The sequence below is a fragment of the Felis catus genome, chromosome B1, assembly GCF_018350175.1.
Source record: "Felis catus isolate Fca126 chromosome B1, F.catus_Fca126_mat1.0, whole genome shotgun sequence".
NCBI classification, from domain to species: Eukaryota; Metazoa; Chordata; class Mammalia; order Carnivora; family Felidae; genus Felis; species Felis catus.
This window is the reverse complement of record NC_058371.1, coordinates 205076910-205098285: the sequence shown is the minus strand read 5'-3', so window position 1 is coordinate 205098285 and position 21376 is coordinate 205076910. Positions and strand designations below refer to the sequence as shown.

The 21376-nt window shown below is 57.3% G+C and overlaps 1 protein-coding gene across 4 annotated transcripts in view; it reads right to left on the bottom strand.

Annotated features, from left to right (window-relative positions):
* Positions 1 to 304: 304 nt before the first annotated feature.
* Positions 305 to 21376, bottom strand: part of CPLX1 (complexin 1) — a 31960-nt gene continuing 10888 nt past the window's right edge. For 3 of the 4 annotated variants that reach the window (XM_023253378.2, XM_023253379.2, XM_019829875.3), the window contains 2 exons: positions 5384 to 5559; positions 305 to 2128 (listed from right to left, as the gene is read on the bottom strand). In XM_023253378.2, coding sequence (XP_023109146.1) covers positions 1931 to 2128; positions 5384 to 5559 — 374 coding nt within the window. In that variant the 3' untranslated portion in view covers positions 305 to 1930. Of the gene's footprint in view, positions 2129 to 5383; positions 5560 to 17838; positions 18017 to 21376 lie in introns of those variants that run through there. The other variant, XM_019829873.3, reaches the window with a different exon arrangement.

Below are 21376 nucleotides of genomic sequence, written 5' to 3'. Positions count from 1 at the left end.
ATGGAAGGAGTGGGAGGGAGAGGGAGGCAGGGAGCCCCAAAGGGGAGGGGGCAGGGAGCCCCAGAGGTACTGGTCTGCCTTCTAGATGATTACTCTGGGGCTGCCTTAGGGGCAACGGGTGAATCCGGGTCAGGGCGGTGGGGAGACCCTGCAGTCGTCCCAGCAAGAGGGGAAGGGACTTCCTATGTGGCAGCACGTCGGACCAAGCGAGGCTCGTCCGACAGGGTCCGGGCCCTCCTCCCAGTCTGCCCACGTCGGCCGCCCGCGAGGGCCTCAGGACTCCGGAGAGAAGGGCCACGCGCTGTGAACTCACTATGGTGTTTATTGGCTGTGATTCCATCCAGAGAGAACACACGCGGCGGCCCCCCACATGCAGGAGGAGGCAGGCGCAAGGACAGAAGGACGGACGACATCCACGGTCTACGCTAAGCTTGGCGGCTCCGGGCGCCCCATGCGCTGGGAACGGGATGCGGGGTTTCTACGAGACAAGGCCCTGTCTGCTCGGAGCGGGCTTGTTGACGTGTGAAAACAGGCATTTAAAAAAGACACGGGACCGGGAGGAGTCGGAGGGCGCAGGGCGTCCGAAGGTAGTATTGCAGTCTATTGTTATGGCTTCTCTAAAGAGCTACGTGGGGCCGCGCCCCTGGCCCACAACACGTGGACGCGATGAATGTGTGACACGGACAGAAAGGGGCCCCCGGACACCGAGGCGACGGGCCTTCTGTCCCGATAGAACTCCCCAAACACGTAAGACCTCATTTACCTGAGATTCAACATATCGTGATGCAAAGGAAAACAAGGATGAAGAGACAGAGGGTCAGGGAGGCCCGTGGTGGCTCCCCACAGACTCCACCTGCGCCGAGGTGGGGCCACCTGGCAGGTGGCTGGCGGAGGAGGGCCTCAGGGACCGTCTCCAGGTGCCGCGCTCATCCGAGGGCCTGAGCCTCCTCCCCGCTCTTGTGGAAGGTGCAGGCGCACAGAGGGTGAGGGCAGGGGAGCCCGCGACCCCAGAGCGGCCTCCGCTAAGAAGATAGGAGGTGCCAACCAGGGAGGGGAGAGGGCTGGGCCGACGGACGCAGAGGGGCGGGAGTCGCAGGGCGCGGGAGGGGCTGCACTGTTCCACGCTGCGCCGGGCGGCGGGGGGGGGGGGGCCGTGTGGGAGCTCCCCCAGGCCTATTGCTTGGTTTCCCTTAGTTTGGAAGAGAACCGGGTCCTGGTATTTGTCCGAAGCAAAGCGTTCCAGAGGAGTGGGCCGAGAAGGGGGGGTGGAGGACAGGTTGAGACAGATGGACAATGTGAGGGGTGCAGGTGGAGGTGGGCAACCTGCAGACTGCAGGGTTCAGACCCTGCAGCCCAGGTGTCACTGTGGGGGTGGGGGAGGCTCCCCACCCCTGCCGCAGCTCCCCTCCCAGCCCGCACGCCCGCCTTCCCCCCACTATGGCTGTGCTCCTGAGTTTGGGACGGGACAAGCGCCCAACAACGCAGGGACGGCGCACCGACGGCTGGTCGGGATGCTGGCCCTTCGGTGGCCCTGGCCTCGGGCACTGCTGGGTGGGTGTGAAGGGCGGGAGCAGTAAGGGACGTCCCAGGCTCTGGGGGAGGAGGGTCCAACCCAGAGGAGCACGTGGGCCGGTCCACGGGGGGGGGGGGGACCCTGGGGAGGGGCGGGCACCCCTCCCCCCCAGGCGGTGGCAATGGCAGTGAGGGGAGTGGGCTGGTGGCGAGAGGTGAGCGCAGGCTTCCGAGGCGCGAGGGGGCATGGGGCGGGTAGGTCTAGGACTATGGCTTATATTGGCATTGGGGGACTGCACTCTGCTCCCGACATCCCTTCAGGGGCCTCCGAGGAGGGCACGTACAGGGGGTAGGTAGGCAAGGGGGGCGGCGGGGGTGGGGGTCCGGGCTCAGGCGGGCTGTGTCCGGCGCCGGGGCGTTACTTCTTGAACATGTCCTGCAGCGGCCCGGGCAGGTACTTGATGACGGTGTCCAGGATGCTCTCGTCCTCCTCCTCCGGCTCGTCCCCACAGCCGGGCGGGATGGCTTTCTTCGGCCGCGTCAGGCTGCCCTCCGAATTGGCCTCCATGGCGGCCTGGGCCTCAGCCTCACGCTCTTCCTTCTTCTTGATGCCGTACTGCGGGGGAGGGGCGGGGGTCAGACGGCAAGCGGTCTCCAGGCCCCGGGCTGGAGCCCGGGCCACACAGTACTGGGAGGGCTGGACCCCTCCCGCAACCGCGGGATTGGCGGAGAGAACATTGCCTGCGGCTGAGAAAGGCTGTCGGGAGCCCCTGGCCCCACAGACCACCACCAAGACCCCTGATGGCAAAATCCCACCCAGGAGGGTGCCGGGGGGGGGGGGGCGGGGGGGGGGGGAACCCTCACGGAGAATGCCGGAGCGACAGCAGAAGCCAGGGCTCAGGGTTTGGGGGGCCGCATTGAGGGGGGAAGCGGGGGGGAGGGGAGGTCGGTCCCTATGGGGTGCCAGTGACCCCGCCCCACCCCTGGCCTCTCCACCCTACCCACCCACCTCGCCTTCCCGGGAGGCTGGCCGTTTCCTCCGCCGGCCTGGGCTGTGGTCTAGGAGCGGTGGGAGGGGCGGGCAGGACATGTGCACGCAGTGGCGGGGCCCACACAGCCCCAGATCCCTGGTCGGGTGACGTGAGGTCAGACCGTCATGCCTGGCCAAGTCCCCCTAGATGTGGCTACAACGCCCGCCCCTCGCGGACAGCCAGCGGAGGCGAGTGCCCAACGGCAGCCCTAAGTGGAGCCCCCCTAGGCGTGCCCTCAGCCCATACTCCTGGCCACCCCTGAGCCCTCCATTTCCGGTCTCCTGTGTGTGTCTCTGCCCTCAGCTCTTACCCAGGTCTCCCATCTCTAGTGGGTTGAATGGTGCCCCCCCAAAACTCTTGTCACCTGGAACCTCAAAATGTGACCTTATTTGGAAATAGGGTCTCTGCAGATGTAACTAAGATAAGGAGACGAGATCGCCCTGGGCCCTAAATCCAGTAAGAGTTTCCTTGTAAGAGAAAAGAAAAGGACAGAGAGAGGCATGTGAAAATGGAGAAAGACTGGAGTGGACACCGCCACAAGCCAAGGACACCGAGGACTGCCAGAGCCACCGCAAGAGAACTGTAAGAGGCAAGGAAGGGTTCTCTCCTGCAGGTTCCAGAGGGAGGGCAGTCCTGCCCACATGCTGATTCGGGACTTCTGGGCTCCGGAACTGCAAGAATTCGTTTCCAAGGGACTAATGTGTGCCCCTTACCCCCAGGCCATCACCAGCTCCTCAGGAGCTTGTGCTCAGCGTGAGGCCTCCTGTCTCAGGGCTGGTGGGAAGCGGGTGGGGGCAAGCTGGACTCATGCTGTTGGGGGCTGGTGGTCTGTCTGACGGGCCGAGCTCAGGACCCACTCAGGCTGGAAAGAGGGGCGCCCGTTGGCCGGCTCTGAGCTTCCGGATCGCACATTAGGGAATGCACGGGAGCAGAAGCATTAACAAGGATGAAGAGGGGAAACTGGGGCAGCGTGTGGGTGTCGGCAAGTAGCCACAAGCTCCGGGTTCCTGCCGGGGGACACACAAGCACAGGATCACGGGCCCCGGGGAGGACACGCTTCCGCCCAGGCGGAGGACTCACCCCACTGTACACTCCTCTGTCCTCGCCAGCCCCACCCGAAGTGGTGGGTGCTGCTTCTGGTGCTTGGGCGGAGGGGGGAACGCCCTCGCTCTCCAAGAAGGGCCTTCCTTCTGCTTCCAGATGTCAGGGAGGCTGCTATGCCCCCCCCCCCCGCAGCTCGCTAAAGGTACTGAAGGAAACCTCTGCACCTCCTCCTCTCTGAGGCTGCAGATGGCTTCAGGCACGGGGGGGAAGAGGTGGGGAGCCTTGCTCTCTGCCCAGCTGTGACCAGAGCTGGGGCCCCCTTGGGCAACTGTCAGACATCGAGGAAAGAGGAATGAAGGGTTTATCTAGGTTTCTTCAGCAGGAGCCCTGAGCAGCCCACATGCCCCTATGTACCCCGAACAACTGCCAGGAGTGCTACGAGGGTCTCGATGAGGACCTGACGAGGGCACCCCGAGAACTCTTTGGCAGCGGGCACACTGACCAGAGGGCCCTCCCTACTGAGCGCTGATATCAGGTCAGCCAAAGGCACGGCGTGTCACAAGCTGCCCGGACACCAGGCACTCCCTCGCCCAAGAAGCACAGGCCCTCTTCCTGGGTCACCATTCTGGGACAACCTTACGGTGGACGGCAGTGGCCCTTGGGCTTGGAAAGGAAAGGAGGGACATGTGGCTTGGAGCCCTGTGGGGTGGAGCGTGGGCGGGGGAGAGAAACACTTCCAGAAACTAGGTCAGACCAAAGAGAGCTTCCCTCCAGCCAAGGGCACAGAGTCCAACAGACTCCTAACGCCACAGGGTGTCTACGCACAAGGCGGGCACATTTGTGTGCCAGGGTGAAGGTCTGTGGGTGGGGCCCGGCGAGAATAATCTGGGGGAGCCCCATCTGAAGGGCAGGCGCAGGAGGGGAGTGGGGAGGGTTACCTGGGCGGTGGCAGAGGGCTCAGCGGACATGAGAGTCAGGCAGATTCTCTTAGGAGCAGGACCCGGGGGCTGGGTCACTCAATGGTGCTGGTGCAGGGGGGACCAGGTGCTCCCCACACCCAAGCGGGCACGCTGCCCTCACCACTCAGTACAGCTGCTGGCAAGGGGGCCAGATCTCCCCCAGCCACAGCCACCCCCACCCCCCATGCTTCCATTTCTGGGGGACTCTGGGGCAGGTGGGTATTTTTCCCGAGCTGAAGGCTTATAGGAGGGAGGGGGCCAAATTCCGGAGGTTAGAGTGGTGCGGCCGGGAAGGCCTGGGGCTCCAGCGACAGAACGCGTCGGAACCCCTCCGGAGCTGCCTCTGACCCATGGGTGGAGGGGCTCACCATCGTCCCCATCCACCCAGCACCGCTCCCCCACCGATGCCTGGCCAGGCGACCACTGTCTCATTTAGCTCTGCAGCCACAGAGGCAAGGCCCCCACCTGGCACACTCAGCTTGGGGTGATCAGGCAGACCCCAGCAGGTGTCTGCTCCCCAACACACCCCTATCTTCGCTGCTGGTGGGTCCTCTGGAGGCAGGTCCTGACTCACTGCTCCTGCCTAATCCCGCAATAGCTGGAAAAGCGATCAGGCGGGGCAGGTGAAACCATGGCCAGCCCCACTGTAAGAGCAGGGCGCCCCCCTCGTTACAGCCCCACTGGTAAGAGCAGCAAAGACGCGGGCCCACAGGTGAACCCTCATCCTGGCGAGCCTGGGTAGCTGATGTGGGCTCCAGAGTGTGCAATCCAGAGATGTGCTCCATGGAGCCAGGCGAAGGAGAGGGTGCGGGGCAGCCCCCCAGGCCCCGCGCCCACCTTGTCTCGGATGCCCTGCCGCATGGCCTCGCGTTCCGCCTCCATCTTGGCGTACTTGGCTTTGCGCTCCTCCTCCTCCTGCCGTAGGGCTTCCTGGCGCTCCTCCTCCTTCTTGGCCGCATCGGGGTCCTTCTCCTCGTCACCCCCGAGCATCTTCCCCATGTCTTTTGTGGCCCCTGGGGACAGAAAGCCGGTGAGTCCGGCCAGCGAGGGTCCAGGCCCGCCCCACCCCCCTCCGCTGGTTCCGGAGCGCTCCCCGCCGTCAGGGGCAGCCTGGCCTGCGTGAGTGTCGGGCGGAGGTCAGCGCTGGCAGGAAGTGTGGACGTGCGCCCGCGGTGCTGGCATGTGTGTGCGCGTGCGCTTGCAGCCACGGATGCGTGTGTGTGCGCGCGTGTGTGTGCGCGTGCGCTTACAGCTGCGGATGTGTGTGCGTGTGTGTGCGCGCGCGCGGGTGTGTGCGTGTACACACGTGTGCTTGCAGCTGAGGATGTGTGCGCGTGTGTGGTTGAGGCTGCGGATATGTGTGTGCGCGTGTGTGTGCGCACGCGCGGGTGTGTGTGTGCTTGCATCTGCAGAAGTGTGTGCGTTTGCGCGCGTGTGCTTGCAGCTGCGGATGTGTGTGTGTACTTTGTGTGTGTGTGTGTGTGCACACGCGCGGGTGTGTGCGTGTACACACGTGTGCTTGCAGCTGCGGATGTGTGTGTATGGCGTGTGCGCGTGCCCGCGTGGGTCCGGGAGCCCCTGGCGTGTATCTCCTCTGGCTCTCGTGTCCAACAAGCTCAGCCTTCCGAAGGTGCTGGAAGGAGTGGCTGAATGCAGGAGCACCGGGGCTCGGGGGTTCGGTGTCTGCAGAGGCTCCCAGCAGGGGCTGAGGGCGGCGGGCAGAGCGGCTGGGGGCCGAGTGCCGTAGCACCAAGGCCCTAATTTCTCTGCTGCACCAGCCACCACTTTTCTCATGAGCTCCTGATTCACAGACGACAACAAAACACCTTCCCGGACGCCCTCCGTGACTCGGCCCATAGGACAGAGACGCGTAATTACAGCCTCAGAGCTGGGCTGGCACCGCAGTGGGCCCTGGCCCCCGGTGGCTGCTGGGAGCGGAGCGGCCCCCCTCACAGGCACCGTCGGCGGGGCTGGTGGGCGCAGATCTCAGCCCGGGGCGGTCAGCCCGTGGGGGCGCCCCCGCATGGCCAGTGGGAGCGAGGCAGCCGTTCCCGTCACCCCTGCAGGCTTCCTGGGAACTGGCCGCATCCGTAACGGGTCCACCTACCCCAGGGCTCCCCTGTGCCTGCCATCCACCTCCTGTGACCCTGAGCGAGGGCCAGTGACTGCCCAGCCCCACTCCCACCCTTCCGTCGGCCTCGCTGGCACCGGCCCCTGAGGGTCTTGCCTCTGTCCTCTGGTCCCGTGATGAGCCCTCACAAGCACGGCCCAGGGCTAGCCGAGTCCACGCCTTGGGCACGAACAGTGAGGTGGACAGCGAGGTGGAGACACACAAGAACCCCTCAGGTAAGTTTGTGAAGGTGGGCGCTGACACGACTGCCCCTCTCCAGAAGGGCCCCCATCCCCACACTGGCATTGAGGCCCAGCTCCGTACTGCCCCCTTCTCTCCACATGCAGCGACTCCATGTTCTGATCCTCTCTTTCCATGTGCTTGTATTACCGCACTCACGTGATACTGCACAGGTCCGTGTAGTGCTGAACCTGGAGAGAGTCCCCTCCCTGCAGATATCTGTGCCATACGCTGCTTTTGCCTGTTACTCGAGAGAGATACCCCCCCCCCACCCCCGCCCCACCCGGTGAGCAGAGGAAGAAGTTTGGAAGGCCACCAGCTATTGGTGGCAATAGGACAACTCTTTGATTGAGTGTTCTGGGCCGAAAACTAGATGTTTGTCAGGCTGGGCCACACCTACACCGTGGGCCTTCTTAGTTGCTGGAAACTATCACAGGGTCTCGGGGGATGGAGAGGCTAAGGGCAACTTGCCACCATGTCACTGTGAGACAGGGAGTCCTCCTGTACCAGGCATTTTGACACGGATCCAGACAAACAGAAAACTAAAACCTCAGGGTCAGTTTTCAGGCACATCTGCAGAATTCTGTAAAGCATATTTGAAGCCAGTGTTTCAAGGGAAAGCAGGTCATAGAGTCTAGTCACTGACTCTTCCAATAGTTGCCCAGATGACGAAGCAGATTCTCTGTGCCTCCTGGCGCTGCTGCTACCTCTGGCGGGGGCGGGGGGGGGGGCAGGAACAAACTCCCACAGTCCAGGGAGCAGCTGCAATTTCCCTCACCTCTTTGGCCTGTTGGCCAACCAGAGCATCAATGCTCATCTCCCCCCTTGAACAAGCTAATTCACACTAAAGTGAGAGTGACCAGCTGCTTTTCCTCCCTCCTAGGAAGGACTGATGTCTTAAAGCAGAACTGGTAAACCTCTCCTGGGAGGGGTGAGGGCTGCGGGGGCGCCCTTACTTGGCGGCCTCTAAACCCGCTTCTCCAACGCATCACATGGGCTATAGGCCTAGTGATCAAATATGCATTTATTGGGCACCAGCTGTGTGCTGAGCTCTGCTACACCAGGTGTGGGCCTGGGAGGGGAGGCTTGCCTAGGACGCTTCTGGCTCTGAGTTTCATGGGCTCCCCAGGGTCCCTGGCGTTCTTGTCTTGCCTCTAGTTGAGCTCTGGGTGGGTCCATTTGGCCAGAGGGTTAGGGAAAGCCAAAGGAGGAGCTAGTCCCTCAGTCGGAAGGGTGGCCCTGGGAGGCCGGATGGCCTCTCCTAGACCAGGGTCAGGGGACCAGAGGTCACTGCAGCGGTGTGGATTCGTGCCACACCGGCTGGCTGCGAAGCCACTCGCTGTCTGAATGGGACCACCCTTTGGGGCCTCCACGGTGCCAAGTGGCAAGGACCACTGGCCCCCCACCCTCCCCTGCATGGCCTCCACTGCCGCGCAAACACACTTCCGGAAGCCCCACCTGGCTGGGAATTCGAAGGGCAGCCGGCGCCACGGCAGAAGCCGTGGGAAGCTTGTTCCTGGCACAGAAACCCAACATGCCATTTGCTGTCCTGGCGCAGAAGCCGGGGCGGCCAGGCTAGCTCGGCCAGGGCGGGGCTGCCGGCGGTGACGCCTAGGGGGTCCCTGCTCCAGAGCCACCAGCCACATTTACAGATGAGGAGACCGGCACAGGGTACTTCCACCCCACGCTCAGGGTCCAAAGTCTCTGACTGAGGAAGGTGGGTGGTATCTGAGGCTGGGGGTCCCGCAGCCAGGGTCCCACGCTGGCCCCCAGGAGCATCAGCATGGGACAGGGGGTGGAGCCTACCCCATCTTTTCCGTCACTCTTCTCTGAGCCTGAGTTTCCCAGGTGAGAAGTGAGAAACCAGTGCCTGGGGTTGGGGGACGCAGACCCAGCTCAGGACGAGGTGGGGCATCTTTCCACTCAGGAGTGGGTCCTGTACTTGGCGGTGGGGGGGCGGTGGTGGCATGCAGAAATCCAACAACAGCCAGAGAGGGCCACTCACTGAGGTTCACAGAACGCCAGTGATGAGAAAGCATGAGCAGGGGGTCTGCATGCCCACCCAGCCGGTGGGAGCTGCCAGGCCCTGCCCGGGCCCCTACCTGCCCCAGTTCTACCCACTCCCTCTGCCCACAGCCCCGCCCGCCAGATCCTCCTCCCTCGATGCCCCTGCCAACATAGTAGCACTCCCCTCAACTCTCAGAAGTTTTCTCTGCAGGCCTGCGGAGGCAGGGGCGGAGTTACAGGCTCTGACGTTCCTACCTCAGGGCCTTTGCACTTGCTGCCCTTCCTTGAGCTCGTTTTCCAGAACTTTGTCCACTCCTCCTGACCCAGTATCTTCCCAGACAGCCTTTCCCGGGGCTCCTCACATACACTAGTCACCCCTGTAGTCAGAACCCTGCTCAGTGTTCACTACCATGGGGGGTTCACCATGAACACTACCATGGGGGGTTCATTTATGGTGCCTTATACGTAATTGAAAGTATGCATATTTAAATAATACATAAGCCAATCAACATGTTGATTTTTGAAACTTCATTTTGAAATAGTTTCCGATTTACAGAAGTCATGCAGGTGCTACAAAGGGTTCCTGCACATACCTGACCAGATCCTTCTAATGTCAACCATAACAACTTCATCAAAACCATTATAACAACACAGGTACGACACTGTGAAGTGGACCACAGACTTTGTTTGAATGTCACCACTTTTTCCACCACTGTCCCTTTCCGGTTCCAGGATCCAATCCAGGATTCCGTGTTATATTTTGATGGAAGTCAGTTTTTAAAAAGAGAAAAGTGTTTTTTAACTTGAAGTAACTCTATAGGAAAAATTACAAAATTTAATGAAAAACTAAAAAATATCTAAACAAATAAAGGCACTTGTCACATTCATGGCTGGGGAGACTCCATAACTCAGCACCCAGTTCTCCCCAAAGTGAGTTACGGATGGGTGCGATCTCGATCACACCCCCAAGAGTTAGACAGGAAATTCTGTGAAGTTTGACAAGCTAAGAGTTTGGCACACAAAGAGCTAAAAGTCCCCTAATGGTCAGGACAGAAAGCTGAGGGAAGAGCCAGGAAGAAGACAGGACCCAGCAGACAGCAGCCTGGCTGTGGTGCAGGGGAGGAACGCAGAAAAAAAGGGATCGGAGGGGAGAGCCCATCCGCAGACGCACAAACACACAGACACGGGACTGGGACACCGGTGACAGAGGAAGCGCCTCAGAACCCTGGAGAAAGAGCCAGATTTCCCTAAATGGGGCTGGGATAACTGAGATTTTGGTGGGGAAGCAGGACACTGGACTCCTGTGTGACCGCACAGATTCTTGTCGATTATAGATCTGAACATGAACCCAAAATGAAAACGGGAAAGAGAAGACACCCTCCTCAGCCAGGTACCACTATCTGAAATGATAGTTTACTTGCTTTTTTCTTGTCAGTCTCGGCCGATAGAAAGTGAGCTCTATGAGAGCAGGGACTGACCCCTCGCGGCTGTGCCCCCACCACCTAGAACGGCACCTGGCACGTAGTAGGTGGTCGACAAATACCTGGCGAATAATGAACTTTAAAAATTTTTAAATACGTATCATGCACTCAGCCACAAATAAAGTCTTAACAAACCCTTCGGCTAATGTCATAGTCCGTGAGGAGATACTGCTCCATAACAAAGCTGCCAGGACAACTCGAGAGGGAAGGACAGCCCTCTGCCAAGCGGCACTGAAACCATCAGGATCCCCGGGCCAACAAATGCGCCAGTTTCTTCCCTCGCCTCACTCCTTACACAAAGCTCAATCACAGACCCAACTGTAAAAGCTAAAATTCTAGAACTACCAGAAGTAAACATAAGAGAACAACCTCTGTGAGCCTGACTTCCACGAAGGTCTCACATAAGTGAGACTTGAACCTTAGAAGAGTAACCGGGCTTCATCAGCATCCAAGACGGAGCTGCCCCAGGTCCCGCCGCGCCCCGTCCTGCAGGCCGCAGTGACAGGTGGGGCAGGGGGCTCCCTGCAAGGAGTTCTGCGGAATTTCATAAGAAAATACACATACCAAGTTCTGCTGGTGACGTGGCCACACACCTAAAGGACTCGTGACATCCAGGGAAAATGTGGTCGAATGGCTACATGAGATATTTACAGATACTCATTAATGTGCGTGATGTGGATCGTCCTTCCGACGGAAACTGCAACAATTCTTTCTTCTTTCTTTCGTTGGGGTTTGGACCAATCGGGATTCACACGACTGTAGTACAACCGTCAGGGAAGAGCTGCCCCACGGGCCAGAGGGAAAAACGCACCCTCACCGTGAGTCCCAGAAATGCCTGGGGAGCTTCAGATGGTGCAAAGGTCATCAGGTCGGAGCGGTTTTAAACGTGACAATGGCCACTGCAGGGGCGGGGGGAGGGGGGGGAATGCCGGGCTGTGCCCTATCACAGCCTGGGGGGGGGGTCACAGCAGTGTGGGCGACCTGACACTCTCCAGCACGTTCCGTCTCGAGTCCCCCCGACTTTCAACCCCGCACCCTATCCCTCCACAACAGTCCCATTAAAACAAACGCTCCTCCCTGTAGGAACACGGGCCTGTTTGCTGCAGCTACGGGCTGGGGAAAAGGCCGGAGACAAGGTGACATCTTGGCCACACAGCCACTCGGCCATGATGTGCGCATGTCAGGGAGTGCAGGCTGTGAGCGCGAGGGACCACCGTGTGCGCTGACGGCCAGGTGCAGACAAAAGAGTATCACAGACGCCTTGTTTGGAAAGCCAGCAGAGAGAAGCCCTCTGTATGAACACACCCATGTTTTCCGATTATCGAAAGACAGAAGAAAGGATCAGTAGGTTACAAACCTAAACCCTGAACAAAATAGCATGAGTCCTTTTCAGACTCATGGAATGTTGGCAAAATGTATCAAATGTTGCTCTACATCACGATGAGACCCCACTTTACAGCCATGACTGTTACAAAATAATAATAGTTTAAAAAGAGGAAAAACAGAAAGCAAGCCTTGGCCAGGGTGTGGGGAAACCGGGAGCCTGCGTGCTGTCCGTGGGAACGTAAAACAGTACAGCCACTGCGTGACAAAATCAGAGCGTCCCCTGTGACCCAGGAAGGGTTCCCCTAGGTAAGTGCCCCAAAGGACTGGAGACAGCAGTATTCACAATAACCGACAGGTGGAAACAGCCCAAATGTCCCCCAGCAGATGGCTGGACAAACAATGTGGTCCATCCACACAACGGAATATTACTCAGTCTGAAACAAGAATGAAATTCTGACACCTGCCACCACACAGATGACCCCTCAAAATGTCACACTGGGTGAAATACCCCAGACAAAGAAGAACCAATACAGCAGGGTTCCACTTATATGAGATCCTCCAAATGGCAAAGTCATACAGACAGAAGGTGGATGGTGAGGGCTAGAGCCGGGGGAGGTGGGGAGTCACTGAGCAATGACGACAGAGTGTCAGTTTGGGACGACGAGATGGAAGGGGCGGTGGTGCCGTGACACTGTGACTGTCCTCAACGCCACTGAGCCCCCAGCAAAACATGGGCAAAATGGCACACGTTACACTATTGATATTCATCACAAAAAAAGAGAAGCATACAAGTGAAGTTTAGTTATTTATTTATTCTGAGAGAGAGAGAGAGAGCAAAGGGGTGGGGCAGAGACAAAGAGAGAGCAGGGGAGGGCAGAGAGAGAGCAGGGGAGGGGCAGAGAGAGAGAGAGAGCAGGGGAGGGGCAGAGAAAGAGAGAGAGCAGGAGAGGGGCAGAGAGAGCAGGGGAGGGGCAGAGAGAGAGCAGGAGAGGGGCAGAGAGAGCAGGGGAGGGGCAGAGGAAGAGAGAGAGCAGGAGAGGGGCAGAGAGAGCAGGGGAGGGGCAGAGAGAGAGCAGGAGAGGGGCAGAGAGAGCAGGGGAGGGGCAGAGAGAGAGCAGGAGAGGGGCAGAGAGAGCAGGGGAAGGGCAGAGAGAGCAGGGGAGGGGCAGAGGAAGAGAGAGAGCAGGGGAGGAGCAGAGAAAGAGAGCAGGGGAGGGGCAGAGAGAGAGGAGGGGAGGGGCAGAGAGAGAAAAGGAGAGCAGAGGAGGGGCAGAGAGAGCAGGGAAGGGGAGAGAGAGAGAGGAGAGACAAAGAGAATCCCAAGCGGACTCCATGCTGCCAGCACAGAGCCCGACCTGGGGCTCGGTCCCATGACCCTGGGATCGTGACCTGAACCGAAACCAAGAGTCAGATGCTCAACTGACTGAGCCACCCAGGCGCCCGAGGAGTACAAATTTAAAACAACTGTAATCTTACGTCTGAGAAAACAGCCGTCAAGCTGCAGAGGCAAGCTCATTGCAACAGCAAAGCAGGAGTAAGGCCGCGTCTCTGACAGCCTCCTGGAAGCGGACAGCCTGATAAGCAGTGGCACCAGGAACACGCGCCCCACCCCCCGGGCCGCTGTGCACGCGAAGCCTAACGACAAATGCGCTAGAAGCTCTGGGTAAAACCACGACTGTGCGCGTCTGGGACCTGGAGCTAGGAGGCCCGAGCGCACCCCAACCCCAGGGGCAGCCGGTGCTGCAGACCCCGGACCGCGCCTGCATCGGCCAGAACACACACAGAGAATCGCGCGGCCCCTTCGCGTCTCCGGAGGAAGAACCCGGGAGAGCAGAAGGCCGGGGTGGGCACGGCCAGCAGCAAAGAGAGTGCGTGAGGAAGACGACACGGGTCAGGCTGGCGGCTCAGGGGCCGACCTTGACATACGGTAGGTAGGGCCGCTCGGGGCGAGAAGATAGAAAGAAAGCACAAAGATGACAAAATTAGGGAAAACGAGGGAGAAATGGCGCCGCAGATCGCAAGGACACGAAAACGATCAAATAATATTTCGCGCGCCGTATTCTAATACGTCTGTAAACGTGAACGAGGCAGATTTTCTGAAGAATGTTGTCAAAAACTGAGAACTATGTCTAAGAATTCACAGATGGAGTCTTTCAAACATTCAAGAAACAGATAATCCCAATGATACTTAAAATGTTCTTGGAAAGGAGAAAAAAGAAGGAAATCCCCAGGTTATTTTTGTGAAATCTGCGTAAGAACGATGCCAAAATCTGGCACAGAGAGCGAGCGGTGGGCCAGCTCCTACGTGACAGCGTGAAATGCTAACCAGAGACAGGAAGGGAAGCTGGCGTTTCTTTCGGAATTTGCTCGCAGGGGGGCCATCTTGGGGAAGCGAAGACGGTTCCACGTGGCGAGAATACCCTGCTGCCACCGTGCACAGGCCGTAGCGAGCAGGGCTCCGAGGCTCCGGCAACGGCCTGCCTCCTCTCCTACAGGAGGCCCGGAGCCGCCGTGCCCCTCCTCCCCCGCAGCCAGGGGCCGCGTGCGCCGCCCCTCTCGCTCTCCTCCAGCCGGAGGTCCCCGCGGCTGCTGAGACGCCTGCCCCGCCTGTCCGCTGCCACCTGCCCCCCATCCCCCCCCCCCCCCCCGCCGTCCCGGTTCCAACCGAGACCCGGGTTCTGGTCCGCGTGCACGACCGCTGCAGACAGGTGTCCTCGTATCACAACCTGTTTTTAAAACAGTCGTGGAGCCAGTCGGCATCGCAGAAGTCATGCGTTTTGACAGCTGTGCGCGTCCCTGGAACCATCACCATGACCGAGGTGACGGACACGTCGGTTCCCCCAAGGTTTCCAGGCGGCCCTGCGCAACTCCTCCCACGAAACCGGCCCAGACGACCGCTGACCTCCTCTCCGTCCTCAGAGACTAGGGCGTGTTCCCTAGAACTCCGGATAAGTGCAATCATACCCCAGGCCGGAACCGGGGAGGCGGGTCCGTTTCCATCCACTGCGCCTAACACTTTCACGCCACCGTGCGTATCAACAGCTCCTCGAATTGGCCCGTGACACAGATGCACGTGATCAGTCTCTGCACTCGCCTGCCCGTGCCCCGTGCACAGCCGGGGTGTTTCCAGTTTGGGTCTTTGGTGAATAAGTTGCTCTGAATGGGCGTGGACGTGGGCCTTCAGCTCTCTCGGGCAGATCCTAGCAGGGATTGCCGATTGTATGGTACATTTAGGGTTCATTTCTGAAGAAACGCCAAACTCTTTTCCAAAGTGCTTGCACCACAGTGAAGTCCAGCAGCGCTGAGCAAGGGCCTGCGTTTCTCTGTGCCCTTGGCCACATCTGCTGTTGTCCGTTGAGATTCCAGCCGTCCAGGTGGCCGTCGAGGGCTATCAGCTCATGGCTAACGGTGTTCAGCAGATTTTTATGTGCCTAACAGCTATTTTTATATCTTCTTTGGTGGAACACTTATTCAGATTCTTTGCACACTTTCAAAAACAAACTTTTTATGTTAGATTTACAGAAAAACGTTGGAGGAGGACAGCACAGAGAGTTCTCACATACCCGCACCCAGTGTCCCCTGTTAACACGTTACATTAATGTGATACGTTTATCACAATTAACAAGCCACGCTGGTGATGATACTATTAACTGAGGTCCATGCTGTGTTCAGACGTCCTTAGTTTTCGCCTGATGTCCCTTCTGTCCCAGCACCGCATCCAGGGTGTCCGGGACACCATGTGACATTCAGCTGTCGCGTCTCCTTTGGCTTCTCTTGGCTGACAGGTGCCCCGGCTCGCTTTGTTTTTGATGACCTTGACAGCTTTGAGGACTTTTCAGGAATTTTCTGTCTCGCAATTAGGGTTTGTCTGCTGTTCGTTCTCATGGCCGGACTGAGGTTATGGGTTTGGGAAGGAAGACCCCGGAGGGGGACTGTCCTCAGCACATCACCTGCAGGGCACCTGCTACCAACATGTGCCATCACGGTGATGTGACCTCGACAGTGCGGCCCAGCCCGCTTACGAAGTGAGCAGTAGGGTCCCCGGTCTTGCTTCTGCTGGTGTTACCGAATGGCGAGAGTTCTTTATGGATTTTGGATACAAGTCCAATTTTCTCGATCTTAAAGAGCTAGCTTTGGTTTTCTTTTTCCCTTTTTCATTCATTTCTGCTCTGAACTTCATTGCTTCCTTTCTTCTGCTTACTCTGGGTTTCATTTGCTGTTCTTTTCCTGGTTTCTGATGTTAGAAGCTGAGGCTAACATGTGAGACATTTCTTCTTTTTGAATAGTGGTGTTTAGGGACATGTTTCCCTCTAAACACCACGTTAGTGAATCCCACAAATTTTGATGGATTTTTTTTTTCATTTCCATTCTGTTCACAACACTTTCTAGATTCTGTTTAGACCCATGGGCTACTTCAGAGTGTGTTGTTTAGTTTCCAAATACTTGGGGGGATTTTCCAGATGTCCTTTACTTCTCGTCCCACGCCACCGTGGCCACCATGGTCAGAGAACGTATTTTGCGTGACTGGAATCTTTCACATTCATCAAGACTTGTTTTATGGCCCAGAGTATGTTCTATCTTTGTATGTGTCCCGTGTGTATTTGGGAAGACCGTGTCCTGTATCGTCGGGAGTGCTCTCCAGATGTGAAAGCTCAGGTTCGCTGACAACGTGGGGAGTCTCGTGGACCCCGCTGCTGTTCTGCCTGTTCCATCAGCTGCTGGGCGTCTCCACTCCGACTCGTGGGTCTGTTCGTCCTTTTCGCTGTCTATCCGCCCGTTTTCACGTATGTGTTTCGGAGCCCGTACGAGTTGTGGAAGCAGGTGAGACGATCACCTCCTTTTAACCTGTCAGCATCTTTGTCACCAAGAGAGGATTTCCATCATCCCTGGTAACGTCCTCTGCTCTGCAATCTACTTTGTGGCCAGTCCAGCTTTCTTTTGATCAGCATTAGCACGCTTTATCTTTTCCATGTTTTTACTTTCACCATATTTATGCTTTTATATTTAAAGTGAGTTTCTTCTAGGGGTGCCTGGGTAGCTCGTTTGGTTGAGCGTCCGACTTCGGCTCAGGTCACCATCTCGAAGTCTGTGAGTTCAAGCCCCGCGTCGGGCTCTGTGCTGATGGCTCAGAGCCTGGAGCCTGCTTCTGACTCTGTGTCTCCCTCTCTCGCTGCCCCTGTCCCACTCATGCTCTCTCTCTCTGTCAAAAATAAATACACATTTTAAAAAAATCTTAAACGAGTTTCTTCTAGGTAGCATAAGTTGGGTCTTGATTTTCTTTTTTTTTTTTTAAGTTTATTTATTTATTTTGAGAAACAGAGGGAGAGAGAGAATTCCAAGCAGACTCCGCATTGTCAGCACAGAGCCTGACATGGGGCTCGAACCCACAAACTGTGAGATCATGACCTGAACCAAAATCGAGAGCTGGATGCTCAACCAACTGGACCATCCAGGTGCCCCAAAAGTTTATTTATTTTTGAGAGACAGAGAAAATCAGAGTGCAAGCAGGGGAGGGGCAGAGAGAAGGAGACACAGAATCTGAAGCAGACTTCGGGCTCTGAGCCATCAGCACAGAGCCCGACACGGGGCTCAAACCCACGGACTGTGAGATCGTGACCTAAGCCGGAGTCAGACGCTTAACCCACTGAGCCACCCAGGCGCCCTGACAACCTCTGCCTTTTAGTGAGAGTGCTCCAATAGCCACAGCAGAAAAGGCCATGAACCCCAGCGCATCTGTCAGAGCGGGGAGAAGGGACGGCCTTGGTTGTGGGCAAAATTACCCGCCGACTTACGTGTTCCTCTGTTCCTGCCTAACAAAGCCCCAGAATAAGACAAGAGAGAATCAAAGTGTCTCCACAACTTGAGCACATCTGGAGCAAAGCTCGTGAACACATTTAGGAAAACAAAAACATCTAGCATGTAACAGGGTGAAACTCAGAAGGTCTGGCACCCAGAGAACAATCAGCAGACACGCCAGCAAGTGGGGCAGGACAGCTCGTGACAGAGACACCACCCCAAACCCCGACGTGCCAACCACGTAAACGCATATGATGAGACATCCCGAGCAGCACAGAGTTAAGTGGCACTTAACAAGCATAGAAAAGCATTAGTAAGTGAGAGAAAATTACCTAAAGCGTGTGATTCGTGAACACGGCAACTACAAGTCACGTGTTGAACGCTGTGTTCAGTAAGTGAAAGACGTTGAACGAAGACCAATTGGAAGTGAGAGCATTCTATCCATTCAAGCAGCTTCACAGAATCCCGTGTGGGGAGCGCGTGTGTGACGTCCATCACGGAGCGCTGTCGGGGACGAGGGTTTGTGTGATCTTTCGGGGTGGGGGGGAACGCGTGTCAGAACAGGTGCGGCCGTGCACCTGCTCCTCCCACCTCGTGCTGGTGCCGGCAGGGACGAGCGGCTCCCCCAGAGACCCCTCCTCCCGCAGCCGTGGCGCCAGCGCCTCCGATGACACACGAGTCACCTCTCGCGTGGCGCCTACCACTGCCGGGCGCGGTGTTTCTCCCACTTTGTGCTCCTCCGTTTCCTACACCGAACAGATGTTTCATCGACACAGACACCGTCTCCGCGTCTGGCTCACGGCAAGAACACGGTAAATAGCGACGACACGACGGGGTGAAAGCGCGGGGATGTCCACGCATCGCGGTTCACGAGAGCAAAGCCCCGGGCCCGTGACGCACAACACTTGTGTCGGGTAGGTCGATGGCGGTGAACCCGTGCAAGCTCACACCGGGCGTCCGGACACTGGGCAGGAGAACTCTGACCGTCCGTAAGCCACGTGCCCTCGCACTGATGGGTCGAACACACGTGCCTGTCGACAGCCTTTCCAGACGGAAAGGAAAGAAATGTAAGAGTATCACCACACGAGGCCGCGCAGAACAGGCGAGGAGAGAACAGGTAGTGGAGACGTCAGGTCTGGGGAAGACGGAAGGCAGTCGCGGGGCGGAACTGAGCGGAGGAGGCCCCGCCAGGACACGGATTCGGCAGCAGGAGCGGAGGGGCCGGCCTCGGGGACGTGGGGGCGCGGGCTGGGCGGGCTGAGGGCCGCACGAGGGGCACCGTGTTCCTTGCACAGGTTCTGCCCCACCCGGCCATCTCCCTGGGGAAATCGAACCAGAGCCCCGCAGACTCGGGCACTGGGGGCACAGGCGACAGTCCAGCTGCAGACGGGGGTTAGGTGGGCACGGAAGACCCCTCCCCAAGCCCCCGTCCCCTGCCCTGTTTGCAGACCCTGCCATCCAGCCACGCAGGGTCCGTTTTCGGAGAAGTGGGACCACAGCCCCAAACAAGACCTAAAGATAGTTCACCGCGTGTTTACACCACAGGCAAGCCCAAAGTCCCACCCAGCAAAGTTCCCCATCAGGCTCTCTTACCTCACTCTGAATGCGCAGCCCAGGAATGCCTCCGCCGTGAAGACAGCTCCCGAATCACAGGCAAGAGGGGCCCAGAGAACACGGACAGTACAGAGGGCGGGGCAACTCTCATTTTTATTTGTATTATATATATATATGTATATATTTTTTTTGTTTGTTTGTTTAAGTCTATTTATTTACCTTGAGAGAGAGAGAGGGAGAAGAGTAGGGGCAGGGAGAGGGAGAGACAGAAAATCCCGAGCAGGCTCTGTACTGTCAGCTCAGAACCCAACACGGGCCTCAAACCCACGGACTGTGAGGTCATGACCTGAGCTGAAACCAAGTGTCGAATGCTCAACCGACGGAACCCCCCAGGCGCCCCAGTAGGGAAACTCTTTAAAACCCCGGGGGGGGGGGGTAGTTTAGAACACACAAAAGAGCTCTTGGAAGCTAAACATAAATTAAATAGATTTATATTTATTTTTATATTTATATATTTGTATATAAATATATATTTATATATTATTATATTTAATAATAAATGTATTATTATATTTATATATATAAATAATTTAATAAATAAATTATTATAGAATAAATATAAATTAAATTTTTTTTTCAACGTTTATTTATTTTTGGGACAGAGAGAGACAGAGCATGAACGGGGGAGGGGCAGAGAGAGAGGGAGACACAGAATCGGAAACAGGCTCCAGGCTCTGAGCCGTCAGCCCAGAGCCCGACGCGGGGCTCGAACTCACGGACCGCGAGATCGTGACCTGGCTGAAGTCGGACGCTTAACCGACTGCGCCACCCAGGCGCCCCTAGAATAAATATAAATTAAATAGATTTATAGAAATTTATAGATTAAATAGAAATTAAAAATGCAGTTCAAGGGCATCTGGGGGGCGCTCCGTCGGGTGAGCCTCCGACTCTCGGTTTTGGCTCAGGTCCTGATCTCACAGTGTGTGAGGTCGCGAATCAGGCTCTGTGCCGACAGCTCGGAGCCTGCTTGGGATCCTGTCTCCCTCTCCCCTCCCGAGCTCTCTCTTTCTCTCTCTCAAAAGGAATAAATAAATAATCAACAAAATCTGAAACTTCAGAATGCTAGTAAAACCTCTAGAGAGAGAGGAGATAAAAAGCAGGTCATGTAAAGAGCCCTGGAAATAAGAATAGCATCTGATGATTCAACAGCAACTTTAGAATCTGGAAGACAACAAAAAAATAACCTCACAATTTTTTTAAACTTTATTATTTTTGAGAGAGAAAGAGAGCAAGCAGGGGAGGGGCAGAGAGAGAGGGAGACAGGACCTGAAGCAGGCTCTGCACTGACCGCAGTGAGCCCGACCCGGGGCTCGAACCCACGAACCGCGTCTGACTCTTGATTTCGGCCATGATCCCAGGGTCACGGGGTCGAGCCCCGAGTTGGACTCCGCACGGGGCATGGAGCCTGCCCACGATTCGCTCTCTCCCTCTCTCTCGCTGCTCCTCCCCTGCTCATGCATGCACACATACGTGCACTCTCTCAAAAAACTAAAGAAACAATTTAAAAACCAACTGCCAGTCACGTGTGAAGACTTCCTCCCTACGCACCCTGCCACAGAACGTTCCCGAGGACCCAGCCGTAAGAGAAGACAGGGGAATCCAGCCCATGCTGAGTGACAGCCTGGGCAAGGACCAGTGCTGACAGGAGCGGGACGTACCAGAGTCCCGGGGCAGCTGCACCAGAGGAGAGGAACAGCCAACCCTCCATCTGGAACCTTTGACCGCACGGAAGGGTCGCGGTAAAGGGCTGCTGGCCGACGTGGGAAGCATGAGAGACGGTCCGCAGAAACTTGGGCAAATGGAAACCGAGACACATGTTGGCTGCAGGGCAAGCCAAGGGCTTTATCACAAGAAAGAAGTGTTTGTACTGCCCTGCTTGGCTCGTCAGGGGGCACTACTTACATCATCATCGTGACACCAGCCCCAGTGGCTGATACCGCCACATAAGGAGCGTGGGGCAGGGGGTCTGGCGAGAGCTCAGTGCCCCCCATCCCGGAACGTCTGAGCTGGTCAGAATGGGCACAGGACCGAGAAACACACAAGGACCCCCGTGGGCGGTGGGGGCGGGGGACTCAAGGAAAAACTCTTATTCGGTGTGGATCAGAATCACATCTTCCCCCACACCCCTGCCAGGATGGTGGGGGGAAGTCTGGCAAATGTTGACAAACAGCTCCTTGAACTTGGAGGGAAGTCTGTTCTGATTCCGAGCCCATCACGCCAAGGGCGGGTTTCTGTCTAAATCCGTCTGCGAACGAA